Source organism: Peromyscus leucopus, chromosome 13 (genome assembly GCF_004664715.2).
Source record: "Peromyscus leucopus breed LL Stock chromosome 13, UCI_PerLeu_2.1, whole genome shotgun sequence".
Classification (NCBI taxonomy): Eukaryota; Metazoa; Chordata; class Mammalia; order Rodentia; family Cricetidae; genus Peromyscus; species Peromyscus leucopus.
Genome location: NC_051074.1, coordinates 14,549,109 through 14,563,664, shown reverse-complemented (window position 1 = coordinate 14,563,664; position 14,556 = coordinate 14,549,109). Strand labels below are relative to the sequence as shown.

At 37.8% G+C, this 14,556-nt stretch overlaps 1 protein-coding gene across 1 annotated transcript in view; it reads left to right on the top strand.

Moving 5' to 3' along the window:
* Positions 1–6,144: 6,144 nt before the first annotated feature.
* The window catches only part of LOC114699793, a 111,544-nt gene continuing 103,132 nt past the window's right edge, over positions 6,145–14,556 (top strand). Inside the window, exons 1-2 of the mRNA XM_028879079.2 lie at positions 6,145–6,214; positions 7,576–9,864. Of these exons, the coding sequence (XP_028734912.1) occupies positions 6,145–6,214; positions 7,576–9,864 (2,359 nt within the window). The remainder of the gene's footprint in view (positions 6,215–7,575; positions 9,865–14,556) is intronic.

The following is a 14,556-nucleotide window of genomic DNA, read 5'->3' as shown; positions in this document are numbered from 1 at the left end:
CAGTAAAAAATTTTAAGAATGCCTTTCTGTTTTCTGAGCATAATGATACCATGTCTCAGTTCTGCAGTAGAAACACGGTACTAGCATTTCCTGTTTGCACTCTTCCTTATTCTTCTGTGTATTAACATAAGGAGGCAAAATCCATTGGGAAAGAAGCTTATAAAATACAACACACCAGATATGATAGGACTCAGCTTATACAACAGCAGTCACTGCAACTTTTCTGAGCTCTACCACTGATTCTTACAACACAAAAAATAAATATTCATGAAAAACTGAAACCCAGGAAATCTGTAATGGAATGGATTCCTCAATGTATATCATAAGGCCTAGTAGTGATACACTTTATTTGTTGATAAAACTAAATCCATATTTTAAAAAAAATAAAGTGTTTAGAACTTCTTAAATATGAAAGGGGAGTCCTTAAAGATCATTAAACAGGGAAGTCGTGTGATTTAGTTTTTGTTTAAACAAAAATCAACTGGCTTCTCTGTAAATCATAAAAAAGTATGAATTTAGGAGAAAAGCATTGAAAAAGCTGTTGCAACAATCCAGATTTTAAATATTTGTTTATGTAGTATATGTGTGCTGTGTGTGCCCTTGGAGACAGAATAAGACAAACTTGCTGGTGAAGAGGAAGAGCAGGTTAAGGAGAAGGATCTAAGACGATGCACAGAAGTTTAATTGTATCTGAGTGGATGGGGATGCCACTGACAGAGACTAGACAGCTTCATAGGAGAAAATTGATGCACAGGTCACCAAGGACTGGGGGTGGGGGGAAGACATTAGTTTGGGTAAAATTCCAGCTTCATTTTCAGGAGGACACATCTACTTAACTGTGTGTCCCTTCTTACCATATGAGATTAAGAAATACAGGAATTAAGTTATAAACTTCAGATTTGAAACAATGATGTTAAAGACACATGATGATATTTTATTTGTGCTGAAATGTGATGATATTTTAATTTGTGCCTGGAGATCAGAGGAAATAGAAAACCATTTTAAGTAAACAAAGAAGTCAGGCAACAAGGGTAGGCACGCCCTTAATCCTATCACTTGGCAGGCAGGATCTCTGTATGTTCAAGGCCCCACTGGAAACAGAGCTGGGTGTGGTGGCACATGCCATAAATTCCAAAACTAGTTAACCATGGAGGTCCAGAGGTCTGTACAAACAGACAGGAAGTGACAGAGCTGTGTAGGAAGAGGAAGTGATATAGCTGAATGGAGAGAGCAAATCAGACGGCAGAACACAAGGCGTATAGATGTGGGTAGACGGCCAGTAACTCACATTTGGAAGCTGCAGAGTTGGTGAGGGAAGGTGGCTTTTTCCCTGATCTCTCTAAGGCTTTCGCCCCTATATTTGACTCCATGTTTTTTTATTTAATAAGACCATTTTAGAAATTTGTCTACAAAGACATGGAAAAAATTTTTCAGGAAGAGAGTTGATGAAGAAATAAAAGGAATGTCAAAGATTAGACTACACAAGGGATGATCAGCCAATTTTTCAGAAGAGGAACTAATGGACCATTACAGTGTCAGGGTGGTGTGGCTTCATGAAGCTGAAATCCCATAGGAATAGATACAAGAGAACTGAAGTGCTTCTTTTCTGTGTGAAATGATACTTAGTGTATGAATGGACTGAGAACCAAGAAGTGACTGAGTTTTAGCAATCTGGGTATCAGTTGTAACCTAGACAAGAGTCCTGTCATTGGAGTCCAAGGAGATAATAGGCTGTTTGAAGGGAACTTGAGAAAAAGATGAAAGGCGAAGAGTGTTGAGTCAGAAAATAGTCAAATTGTTCAATATGTGTTGTTGTCTAGGTATATGACAGCTGATGGAGAAGTCAAGCTGAAGAGAGACATTGACACTTAGGCAAAGGAGTTAATAATTGCAAAGAAAATGGTCCAGAGATACTTGCATCATCAGGAAATGCTTACATCATCTACAAAATAAGAAATTTGATAGAGTATGATACCAATTCAAAGAAATTTGTCATGTTGATTGGAAAGCAGAGAGACTCGCGGTCAGTTTCATTTTAGCATAAACTAAGTGGTAAGTTCATCCTCCCACATGTAGGAAAAAGGGTGGTAGGAGGCTGAGGAAAAAATAAAAACTCTTGCTTAAGAGAGGGGAAATAAGAAAGTGTTATTAATTTTTGTAGGGAATCTTTGGGATGACTATAGCATCTCTGTATGAAGTTGAAAATTTTTATTATGATTTGTATGAGGATTTTATTATGATTTTTCTAATGATAACAACTCTAAAACTTTTTCAAAAATGTAGAATTCTTTAAGGTTGTAAAAACATTCTTTCTCTCCCTTAGTTATTTTCTTTGAGGACTCAAAGATAGATTTGTTAGGTTTTTTTTTTCTTTTTCTAAAGAAAGTAGAGAGAATAGAGAAAGCATTCAAATAATTGAAAGTCTTGAAGAAGGGGGTCACATGAGACAAAAATATAGAAACAAGAGTCAGGGATACTAGGGAACAGCTAGCTCCTCCAACCCCTCATTTTATTAAGGTTCAATAGACAATGTGGTTGCAGCATACTGTGCTAACAGACAAATAGAGATACACTTTCTTTCCAATACTGTAGGATTAATTATACCCTTCAGTCTGCTCATGTGACTCCTATAAGCCAATTATTCTGGGCACGGCCATGAGCTGACTTTGGTGCCTCTTGTAGAAGTAGAGAAAAGGGGAGATTTGTGTAGGGGAAATTTTCAACCATTTGTGTTATAAAACTAGAACTTTCATTAGCTGAAAACAAATCAAATACATTTAGACGCAAGAAAGGGCACTGTAGTCAAACGTAATTAGGCGCATGTTGGCACAGACCCTCAAATTCATATATGCATGCATATTTACGTGCCAAGCACTATGCCAAACACTGGGTACACACTGAACAGTCCATCAAATTTTCTGTAACAAAGTCGTGCTTTCTCACAGCTAAAACACAAATCAACTGTAAAATTTCACTGTATTAGTGGAAGCAATCCACGGCATCTAAACCATGTCTGTGTCTGCTCAAAAAGAAAGTTCAGCTAATTCCTAATAAGCTGGGTCTAGATCCAGTTCATCTGAGTCTCAGTTTCTCATCTTCAAAATGACAGCCTTGTATGAGATGACCTTGAAGTCACTGTACAGTACTAGTTTTAAATGTAGTTTATGAAATGTGCACATACAGTATTACATAAAGAATAACTGGAGTCATTTGACCAGAATGATTTATAACATTTTCTATTGTGTTTTTTTCAAGACAACCCCTTCAAGAAGAACATATTCCCATTTCTATCTCAGAGGTAAAGAAAACAGCTTCACAGAGATTGTAAGAAGTGCTGAATAGGCATTTGAGCCAGATGACAAGCCCAGATCTCCTGAGTCTACATCCAAAGGGTTCTCCGCTGAATGTAGTGGGACCACTTCATTTTCTGCTCCCACTGTATAGAACCATAAAGAAATAATTTATAAACCATACAAGTTCTTTTGAAGCATTTTCGAAGTCTGAAAACCCAATATACATATATGACAATGATAACAAATTAAATTCCCACATTGTCTTTCTAAGGAGAAAATATTGCTTATTCTATCAGCTATAAGAACTTATTCATGCTCATAGGGGGAGAGAGAATAGAAAAGACAGCTGGAAGTGCCAATGAATGTCAATTTTTCCGGAGAATTAAAAGTACTCTAAGGAAGGAAAAAGTTAGAAAGCAGAAAGTTATAACACTGCTATACTTTTTGGAATATGGAAGATTTGGAATCAATAGATACCATGATGTGAAGGATGAGGAGAAAAACAAGTTGAGGGGAATCTAAGTACATTTTTACTAAAACTAGCCATAAAAGCCAGCCTCATTTAATTTGGAGTAATGAGCATCTTGGCTGAATGATCCATAGACAGAGCTTGCTCAAACCTGCACATAAAACTGCCCTGTTCCTACCCAAGCAAGCTGCCTCCCTTGGATTGTGCAGATAGATCACTTAATTGTCAAGCACAAAGGCAATGAAAATCAGACGTACTTGTACACAAAGACAGATGCCTGCCAACATCGCTACCTGAGTAGTTAGGAGACCACCTTCTCCTAAATTCCTCTTTCCAATGTTTGCTGTTACTGAAGACATCATCAACAGCGAATAAAATCCTTTGTTTTACAACAGAGTTAAAGAATTTTGTCTGCTAGGAAGAAAGGCCAACTCTGCTAATGTGTGTATCCAGTCTCATGATATATCAATGCAGTATGTAGGACAATAGCATAATGGAGGCAAAACAACTCCCTCTCGCCACTTAATTCAATGAGGCTAAAAAATCTAATGACTTTAAACTTAGGTAAAAATCACAAAAGTTAGAGTCTTCTATTAGTATAAGAAAAATGTAATACAAAACTAATCAATTAAAAAAGTGGAGGGAAAAGTGAATTATCCTCTTGCAGAGGACCCAGGTTTGGTTCCCAGCACCTACTTGGAAACTAATAACAGTCCATAGGTCTAGTTCCAGGAGATCTGACAACCTTTGTTGCCTCTGCAGACACTAGCCATTTATGGAGTGCATATACACACATGCAGACAAACACTTCTACTCATAAAATAAAAAAAATAATTAAGCTCATTAAACAATGTAACTTTACAATTTGCATCCTAAATACCTAAAATCCTGTGTTTGTGCTTGTATGTGTATATGCTATATATGCTTGAATTTTCACATTATGTCTTATTTCAATAAATTGTTGCGATATAACTAAATAGAAAGATAAAATGTTCTTAGGACAATAACATATTGTTGAAGTAGAATACTACAGAGAAACCAGACAAAGATAGAATTGTAGCAAGTTGATAAATGAGTTAATTCACAATTTGATGAAATCTAAATTCTGACCGAAAATAATTTCAAGTTTGGTACTTTCAAAAGGTACAGATAAATGAAGAGATATACATCTCCCAAAAATGAGAAGGAAAAGAAGAAAGGCCTATAGGAAATGGAAACTCTTGAATACTACAGTATGTAAGTGCAATTTGATGCTTTGGTAAAGGGTATGTACAAAATTAACTGCATCTGTATATACTTTGTTTGTTATTGGAGATATCGGTAAGAAGGGGAAGATATGTATTAAGAAATGCTATAAAATAGTTTAATGGCTTTGTTAGGGTTTTATTGCTGTGAAGAGACAATGGGACCCTCAGCACCACTGTCTTCCATGCTCCTACTAGGATGGCCCATGAAGCTCCACTTAAAGCATTCAACTGCTTTTCTAACCTGAACTCCAAAAGTCCACATTCCTGCAAATAAAAACGTGGTCTGGCCTGTCACAGCAATACGCCACTCCTGGTACCAACTTTTGTCTTAGTTAGAGTTTTATTGCTTTAAAGAGACACCGTGACATCAATAACTCTTATAAAGGAAAATATTTAATTGTAGCTGGCTTACAGTTCAGAGGTTTAGTCCATTATCATCATGGCAGGAAGCATGGTGGCATGCAGGCAGACATGGTGCTGGAGAAGCATCTAAGAGCTCTACACCTGGATTCACAGGCAACAAGAAGAGACAGTGGCCCACTGGGCCTAGCTTGAAATTTGAAAGGTCAAAGCCCGCCCCGAGTGACACACTTCCTCCAGCAAGGCCACACCTACTGCAAGGCCATACATCTTAATAGTGCCACTCCCTATGACAAAGCACTCAAACACATGAGTTTATAAGGTCCATTCTTATTCAAACCACCACAGGCTTTGACCTTTATAAATGCATTTATACATTATTATTCATTTTTATTATAGCCTAAAAAGATTTAAATAGATTATTTACTCATTTAGACATAGTCAGTTAAGCTCCCACCTCATTATTAAAATCTGCTGTTAAAATATTGCTGTATAACTTTCCCAATTAGTCTTCTGCAGGCTCAACATAGAAATGGGGTCACCCAAAAATTACTGGAAGTGTAAAATTATCAAGTGCTAAGGGCTATATACCAAATTGCTCTTGGTATAATGCATTATTTTGAGACAATCATAATCTTCAGGTCTGAAAGGTAATCTGTCAGTCTATAAACTGTTACCATGTCCATGATTGATTGTAAATGGGCTTAGAGAGACTTTTCTCTCTGTCTCCTCTCCCATGGCACCCACATTACAGTCTTCAAACTTAAGTGGATTCATGGAAATTGTCCTGGTAACTGCTAAGAGTGAAGTCCTTCCTTCAGGACTGAAGAGTGCGAAATGGAGTGGTCAGATTCTTCAAGTCCTGGAGTATTCTTTTTCTCCTTTTCCTGGGAAAGGGCATTTCCTCTCCGTGTAGGGATTTATGTAACTATGCATATTGTATATGCTATGTAAACATATGTATACTATGATTAAATCTGTAATGTTTAAGACAAATTTATTTTTAAAAATTGCCAATTTTTAACTTAATCAGCTTGTTAAAAAATATCCCTTTTGAGGAACCAGTGAGATGGTTTAGTATGTTTGCCACCAAACTTTGTGACTTGAGATTAATCTCTGTGTCAAAGTGATTCCCTCAAGTTGACCTCTGATTTCCAAATGCATGTCACAGCACACACACACACACACACACACACACACATGATCAATCAATCAATCAATGACAAAATACATTTAAGCTATCCCTGTGAACATCTGTTTCTTTGATTGTCAAGGCACTAGTGGATATTGTCATTCTTCTGTTTTCTTTAACAATCTCCTCATGTACTATTTGAAACACAATATGGTATCTTCATATTTTGTCCATGGTAGTTTGTATAAGGGCAGATGCCTCATGTCCATGTCAACAAACTTTATAGAGTAAAAGTAAAATAGCACTTTGAAATAGAAGAACACAAGTTACCAGTTGACATTCCCTGGATTATATGTGGTCTCTTCATGCATTGGCCTCAAACTTTAGAGAAATTTTTAGTAGTGTGAGCCAATCCTCAAGAATTAAGTGACTTTGAAAAATACGAACAGAGATTCTAGTACTTTCTTAGAAAATGAGAATGTGGCAATAAGCAATCTCTTTCCGCCACAGCAACTTTTGGCTAGAACTAAATATGTGTACCAAGCCTATTTTATTTGTAAAGATTGCCTGGATACCACAGGAGTTTGCATTTGTGAAGATACCCTTTAAAAAGTATAAAGTAATAGAATCTATGTGATGTGTTTGAAAGGCATTCTATAGGTCATACTGAGTTCTCTTCCAAGCTCTTTACCAGCATTTTTAAACCTATGAAATTATATGGAGTTTGACATAGCCTGTAGATTAATATTAGAGTAAAACTTCAGGACATGTCAATTTGTTTCTTATTAGGAAGATGCATTAAAATTTTAGTGGCATACATTTTTTGAAGCATGAATTTCTCTCCAATTCAGAAGTTGTCTTTAAATAAAGCTTAATTAAGTTTATTTTCTAAACTACAAGTGTTATTTTATGTATCCAAGGATATTTAATTTAAAATAAGATTCATTTGAAATGGATTTTCATGAAAACTGTGTTACCCAAAATACTTACTTCCTATATTCATCCTATGTTTTGTAACATCTGCTCTTTAAGTGGACATAAAACATTTTTCCTCCCTTTCTCCTTCCTTTTTAGGTACGTCTCAGCCATCTGGTCAAGCATGTCAAAAAAATGTGAAAGATTTTGAAAAGGACATAAAGGGACACACTTCAGAGGCTGCGTTTCATCAGACCGGGGCATTAGGGAAATGGAAGGAAAATGGAGATGAGTGTGTATCTACTTCTATAAATGGAAAACAGAATTCCTCTTTTCTCCCCAAAGATGAGAAACAACCTCCATGTGACAGCAAAATACACAAGAGGATGGAGAATGATGACCCTCCTTCGGCCATCTCTTATCCACTAGAGGAAATCTTACCAGTGGCCATGTTTAATGACTGTGAAAAATCGTTATCGGGGAAAATTACAACACTGAATTTCCCAAACACAGTAGAAGCCTTAAAGCCAACAAAAGGCAAATTTATTACAGAAGTCAAATGTGGAGCTTTCAATGTACAAGTGGAAACCGCAAAAAGTGTTTTGTATAAAACAGGAGCTCAGTTTCCAGTGAAAAAGCGATGCCCAACATGTCACCAGCATTATTCTGTCCAGCAAGCACAGAGAGGCTCCACTGCTCGGGGCCATTTCCCTAAATACAGATCTGTATTAGCAGAAGATTTCAAGCCCAAGGTACCATCTGCATGCAAAGGAGAGGTTTCTAGAAGTGAGATCCCTTCAATAAACATAAACATTGCAGGAAAAGAAATAATGGTTGAATATGCAAGTAAAAAACAGAATATATTCATCAATGTATCTCATCCTAAAAGCATAGGAAAATCGACAAAACATAGAAAAAGTTCCTTGAATCAAACCACGAAAGAACCTTGTCAGTCTCCTTCACAGCCCGCCATAAATCTCCCTGAAAACTGGAGCCTTGGAAACCAGAGTTCATATGGTTTGCATGACGCTCCCTGCAGTGTGAATATTGTCCAGAAAAAGGATTCAGACAAAATTGTGGTTTCTCTAAGCTCGCCTCTCCAGAGGGAGAAAAAGAAACCCAATATACTGCCTTCTGCCTCAGATGATTCAGAAGAGAAAGATTCTGCCACATCTCAGCAGAAGGTTCTTCAAATTATTCAAGACAATCCCCCAAAGCAACATTTCTTCACAGCTGACTCTTGTCTTCCTACCTCATCTGAAACCTTAAGGACCACAAGTTTAAATAGCATGGATTTAAATAAAATGTCTTTTGAGGATTCTAGGGATGTGGATAAAGAGAGAGAAAACAGCTCTCATGTCAAGGAAAATATCACCTTGGATTCTCAAGTATGGCCATGCACAGCAGGAACAAATGGTCCCCTAAGTACTATGGGTGGTGTAATTCCCATCCAGGATGCCTCAGACTCTGAATTTTGTCCTTTGTCTTTTCTAACCATGCAACTCTTGGGAGAAAAAGCAGGCAACACCAGCTGCCAAGGCGACAGAACTCTACCAGCAGAAGACTGTGACAAGTCAAGTTCTTCTTTCCCTGTCAGTGAACATGTTCTGAAGCCTTCTCCTTTGCTCAGTCCATCTCACCAGGGCACAAGACATTCAGAACTTGTAGAGACTTCTGAGAACACATTTTCCTTTAGCCAATATATTGGGGTTGAGACAGAGCAGGAGAAAGTACATGGTAATGTGACTTACACAGACATTAATGAGCCTATGTTACACAGTGACTCTCCTGCAAACACACAGCTATTGGAAAGGAAGAGCACACAGACTGCAACTGTCGGGCTTGCACCCTGCAGCAGCCTAGCTTCGAAGAGCCCACTTCATGGCGATATACACAGCTCTGTGGGATGTGATCAAACAGAGGACCCTGCAAATCATGTAGAGACAGAAGCGCCAGTTCTGGGCTCCATAACTGATGAGTTCGGGCAGAGAGTTGCTACTCAGAATTGCAGAGAAGACACAGTTGATTCTAACTGCCCCACGGCAATAAGAAACCCTGGAGAGTCAACAGGCTATCAGGAAAATGTCGAAATACCAGTGGTGAACGGTATGTGTCACGGAGATTTTGAAGACCTAACTGGTGAGAATCAGAATGAAATCTGTTCTCAAATGGACTTTCCACCAGACTCCACTGGGTCTGCCTGTACAGGACATGCTACAGAAAAGCTGTTTCTTATGGATAAGACACTAACCGGTGACACAGATCCAAATAGTAGTGAAGGTGACAAAAGTCTTGGACTGAACAACTTTGAACAGGAAGCAGCAGAGTACCAAAGGACTGTATCAAGGGGACACCCTGAAGAACGTGAGAACAAAAGTGGCCCCACAGAAACTCCCTGTCATCCTGTGGACATATTGTTGTCACCGCAGAGCCAGAAGGCTCTGAAAGGTACAGAGGGTTAAACAGAGTTTTAAGCTTTTATTATTGTTATGTGTGTGAGCCTTGAACAGTCTTGGGTTAAGTACTTTTCACTGCTTGGGATTTTTTTTCTCCTTTTTGGCAAGATGTGTTGAGTATTTCAGACTTAGACAAAAATGAACAAGACTATATCTAGCAGCCTGTCTCTTTGCATTAGAACCAACTCTACCCATAAGTAGTATGTAGAAAAATCGCCACAGCTGCAGCTTTAGTATAAAATCAAATTTTTCTCTTTAAAAGATCCATATATTGGCAAATCAGTTTTGTTGAAACATTAGCCTGTGCCACTCATAAATAATCTACTATTTCTTCTAATCTTGCAAGGTAAGCATGCTTAAAAGAATAGGAAAAATATGCTTGTAATAAAATGTGTTCTCAAACCTTGCTGTAGGGTTGCATGGGCAGGGTCATTCATATCTCTAGGCCATGTGGAATAGTCATTGAAGCAAAGGACAAAAAGCAGAGACACCCTTAACTAATCCTCACTGAACCTTCCGTAGGACCTTTAACTCCCACAGCCCTCTGACCTCCGTTTTGTGTTGCCTGGTCTTACTCAAACAACTGATAGAACCCAGGCACTCTTGAGACCTCAAGAAGGGCTAAGGTGGAAGCTCTTTCCTAAGTACATAACGCTGTCTGTCTGGTTTCAATCCTAGCACCGCAAAACATCGTTCTGGTCACTTCATAAAAGGTCTTTGTGTTTCTCAATGAGTCCAAATTATTGGATACTTCACGTTAGCATTATTCCATAGTATATATTAAAATACATCTTGACTAAGTAAGAGCTGCCTCCAGCATTCCAGATAGTATACCGAATATGCTCAAAAATGAGACTGAGAATGAAGAAACTTCTCCCTAAGGTTTTAATGGAAAAATTTTAAAGCAGGAGCAAAACTAATTACTCAAAGTTTTTGAAATTTTAGGAGTAGAACTATAACACAAGAAGCATAATCTATTACATAAGTGCTGCCATAAAATGTGAAATTTGATTCATGGGAAATTAATCCTCTAAAAAATTATATAAACTGTACAATCCCCTACTTTGTATGAAAACCCTAATTGGAAATCTGCTCATCCCAGTGACTGCTTGCTAGGACCCATGCAGCTCCAGACACCAGGCCAGTCACATAAATTCCAAGATTTGTGTCAATACATAGTGTTTTAGAACTGAAAGGGAACCTATAGTACAAGCACTTATACCTCCTGGGGGGGATAAATGCTCATCTGGATGAATGCCTCCCACAAACTGCCTTTCCCATCCCCAGAAGTATGTTGCACCCCATACTGCCTCTCCCAACACTGTATACAATTAAAAATCCAAATAAGAATCCAACCACAAATGAGATTACTCTCAATAACCTGAAATTGTCCTCACTTGGAAAACAACTGCAACCACTGTTCCCTGCCTTTCTGCGGCTCATCAAAAGTCTGTCCTACAATCTTTTGCTTCTTTTCCCCTGGATAAATCAGTTCCAGGCACTTTTGACCTGTGTGAACTTCTAGACCCTTGCCCCATCACGCTTCTTCAGGCCCTTCACATGGGCTGCTTCTACTATTTGAACCAGTCTTTCTCCATATCTCAACAGGGTCATTCTTACCTTGTCTCTTTACGCTATCTTCAGCATGTAGTAATCACAGGAAGAACGTCTCAGAAATTTAAAACTCTAATCTGAGTTGTCCTTGTTCCAGCCCAAGTTCATCATTTTTCTACATTTTACTCTCATGTATAACGTTTTTTCTTTCAATGTTACATATTTCACTTGTTTATTTATGTTCTCTTTCTTTGCTAAAATGTAGATTTTGTGAAGGTTTATTTTTCTTCTCTGATAATTTATGTTTCTACAGCATTATATATTACCTGCCCTTTAGAATAAAGACTCAATTAGTATTTGTTGATCAAATGCAGGGAAGTCATACCAGGTTGCTCTGTGAAATGTCTTGTTCGCATACCCATGTACTTATATACAGAAAAGAGTTCAGCAATTAAAATAGTTACAGATACTATATTTAAATTTATAAATGTCTTCATGATTTTGATTTTCTTAGAACTAGGAATACTTTTATAATTTATCAACATTATTGTCTTGGCATCTCAGGCCAAGATTGCACAAAATTTCAGGGTATGAAGTGCTTTGAAAGACTTAGGTTGCTTCACCTGAGGTGAAAAAAAAAGTCTTTGTAAGCACAAACTGGTATTTGCCCACTCAAAGTCTGTCAATGCACATGAAATTAAGAAACTTTGCCCTAAGACTGAGTGTGTCTAGAAGTAAGAGAGTTGGGGCAATGTAAAGAAAGGGTATGAGCCTTACCCCTCTAAGAATAAAATACTAAGTTCTTTATCAGATAAGTCTTAGTGTTCTTGGGGTAGAATTTCTTCAGCTAAAAATTATCTGAAATATATGTATAAGATCTATTCCAAGAACCAGAAAGTCTACATCATAAAAACATTTATGATAAAACTAAAACCAGGTCAACCCAAGAAAACAACAGACAATAAGAATTCAGTGATGTCTTATATGCTATAGACACGTTCACAATTATACAGTGACTTATATGTAATATGACACAAAATTTACATACAGTATATACAATAGTTTAGTTTCCTATAGCTCTAAAAAAATGAGTGATTCTAAGAGACCTGGCAAAAACTAGAGATTTGAGAAAGGTTGAGATCCAAGCTATTTACCATTAGCTGGGAATGGAAATATGAACGAGAAGACATCCATTCTCTTGTACAAAGCAACAACTACTGAGATAACTTCCAACAACGTGACTTATGGTGAAGCTGGGACTTCCTACACATGTGATTATTAACATGTCTGCTGATGTGCACAGGCCCAGCCTGTCCCAGTTTCCACTGAAACTCTGTGCTTTCCTCCAGAGGTGCTTCTCCAGATCTGCATCTTTTCTCCTCCTTCACTTCCTGGATCCCCCATACTCTTAAGGGGACCATTTTCACACCCATTCTTAGGGTCCCCATCCAGTCACACAGCTCTTTATCAAAATATCAGTAATGAGATCATTTTGAAAGAACAAGTAGGTGAAGGCTGGCTGGAAAAGTCTGAGTCAAGGAATTGCATTCAATACAGTGGTGCGCCTTCTTCCTACTACTAAGATGTTGACTCCTGCTGTGTATGCTGTGTAAGATGGAAGGGCAAAGTGGCCCAGCTAGTCTTCTTCAAGAATTATAAGGGACATTATCCTATTCATGAGAGTAAAGCAGGCAAAATTTTGTTACTTGCTAAAGTCTCTACTTCTCAATATGATTACATTAGGTCTTGGTTTCCAAAATACAAATTTCCAAGGGACACATACATTCAAACTTTAACATTTGTTAAAACCTCTGTGTTTCATGAATTAATACATTGTTCTGCTAAAATGAGAATAGATATTTTGACAAAGGTCCTCCAGAAACTGTTTGTTTGTTTGTTTGTTTGTTTGTTTTGTTTGTTTGTTTGTTTGTTTGAGACAGGGTTCCTGTTTTTCTGTGTAGTTTTGGTGCCTGTCCTGGATCTCACTCTATAGACCAGGCTGGCCTCGAACTCACAGAGATCCCCGTGACTCTGCCTCCTGAGTGCTGGGATTAAAGGCGTGCACCACCACTGCCAGCCTCCAGGAACTTTCCTTGTCTGCATCCCAGCTCCAGCACATTGCCTGATTCAGAGAAAAGCTCAATGGCATCTCCTGGAGAATCATGGAATGGAGAGAGGCTCACTTGTGGATAGAGATTTTTGTGACCTAGATTAAAAAACACCATGCTCAAACTATCTATTGAGTCGGGGTATATTAGGATTGCCAGTAGTACATTTGAATCTCAGAAGCTATTCTATATTTAAACTCAGATTAAATGACAGCTCTGCTCAACATAGTACAAGTGATTTAATTATTGTCCTGGTTTTTCTGCTTCCCTACTGCTGCAGTAAGTACTGACTAAAACCAACTTGGGCTGTAAATGGTTTGTGTGGCTCATATGTCATAGGCAATCACTGAGGAAATCAGGGCAGGGACTCAAGACACACCTGGATGCATCAACTTAGGTGGAGATGGTGGAGGAACCCTGCTTACTGGCTTGTACTCATGGCTTTCTCAGCTTCCCTCTTAACAACCCAGGACCAACTAGGGGTCGTACTTATTACAGGGGGCTGAGTTCTCCCACATCAATCATTAATCAAGAAAATACCCCGCAGACATCTGCAGTCCAGTCTAATGGAGGCAATGCCTCAGGTGATGTCCCCTCTTCCAATGTGACTCTAGTTGTGTACAGTGAAGTTGGGCCAGATTTCCTCTGTGTCTTTTCCAAATCTAAGAACACCAACATGGAGCAACAGAACAGGTGTAAAGCTTTATAAATGGTGGAATTCAATATATATATATATATATATATATATATATATATATATATATATATCAAAGCATATTTAGTGCAAATTCTACCAATTTTAATATGTGAGGAGATTCTAAATGGAAGCAAAAACAAAATTATAAAAACTAATTTTTCCTAGGAGCAGAATAAATAAAAAGTCAAGTTTTCAAGTCTATGTTGCTTCCCTTTTGTATAGTATCAAAAAGTAAAATTTTAAACCACTCTAAACAAATGAAATTACTTTCTAGATTTTATGTTTTATGTTTATATACTTCAGGTTTTTTAAAAATTTTTTCAGT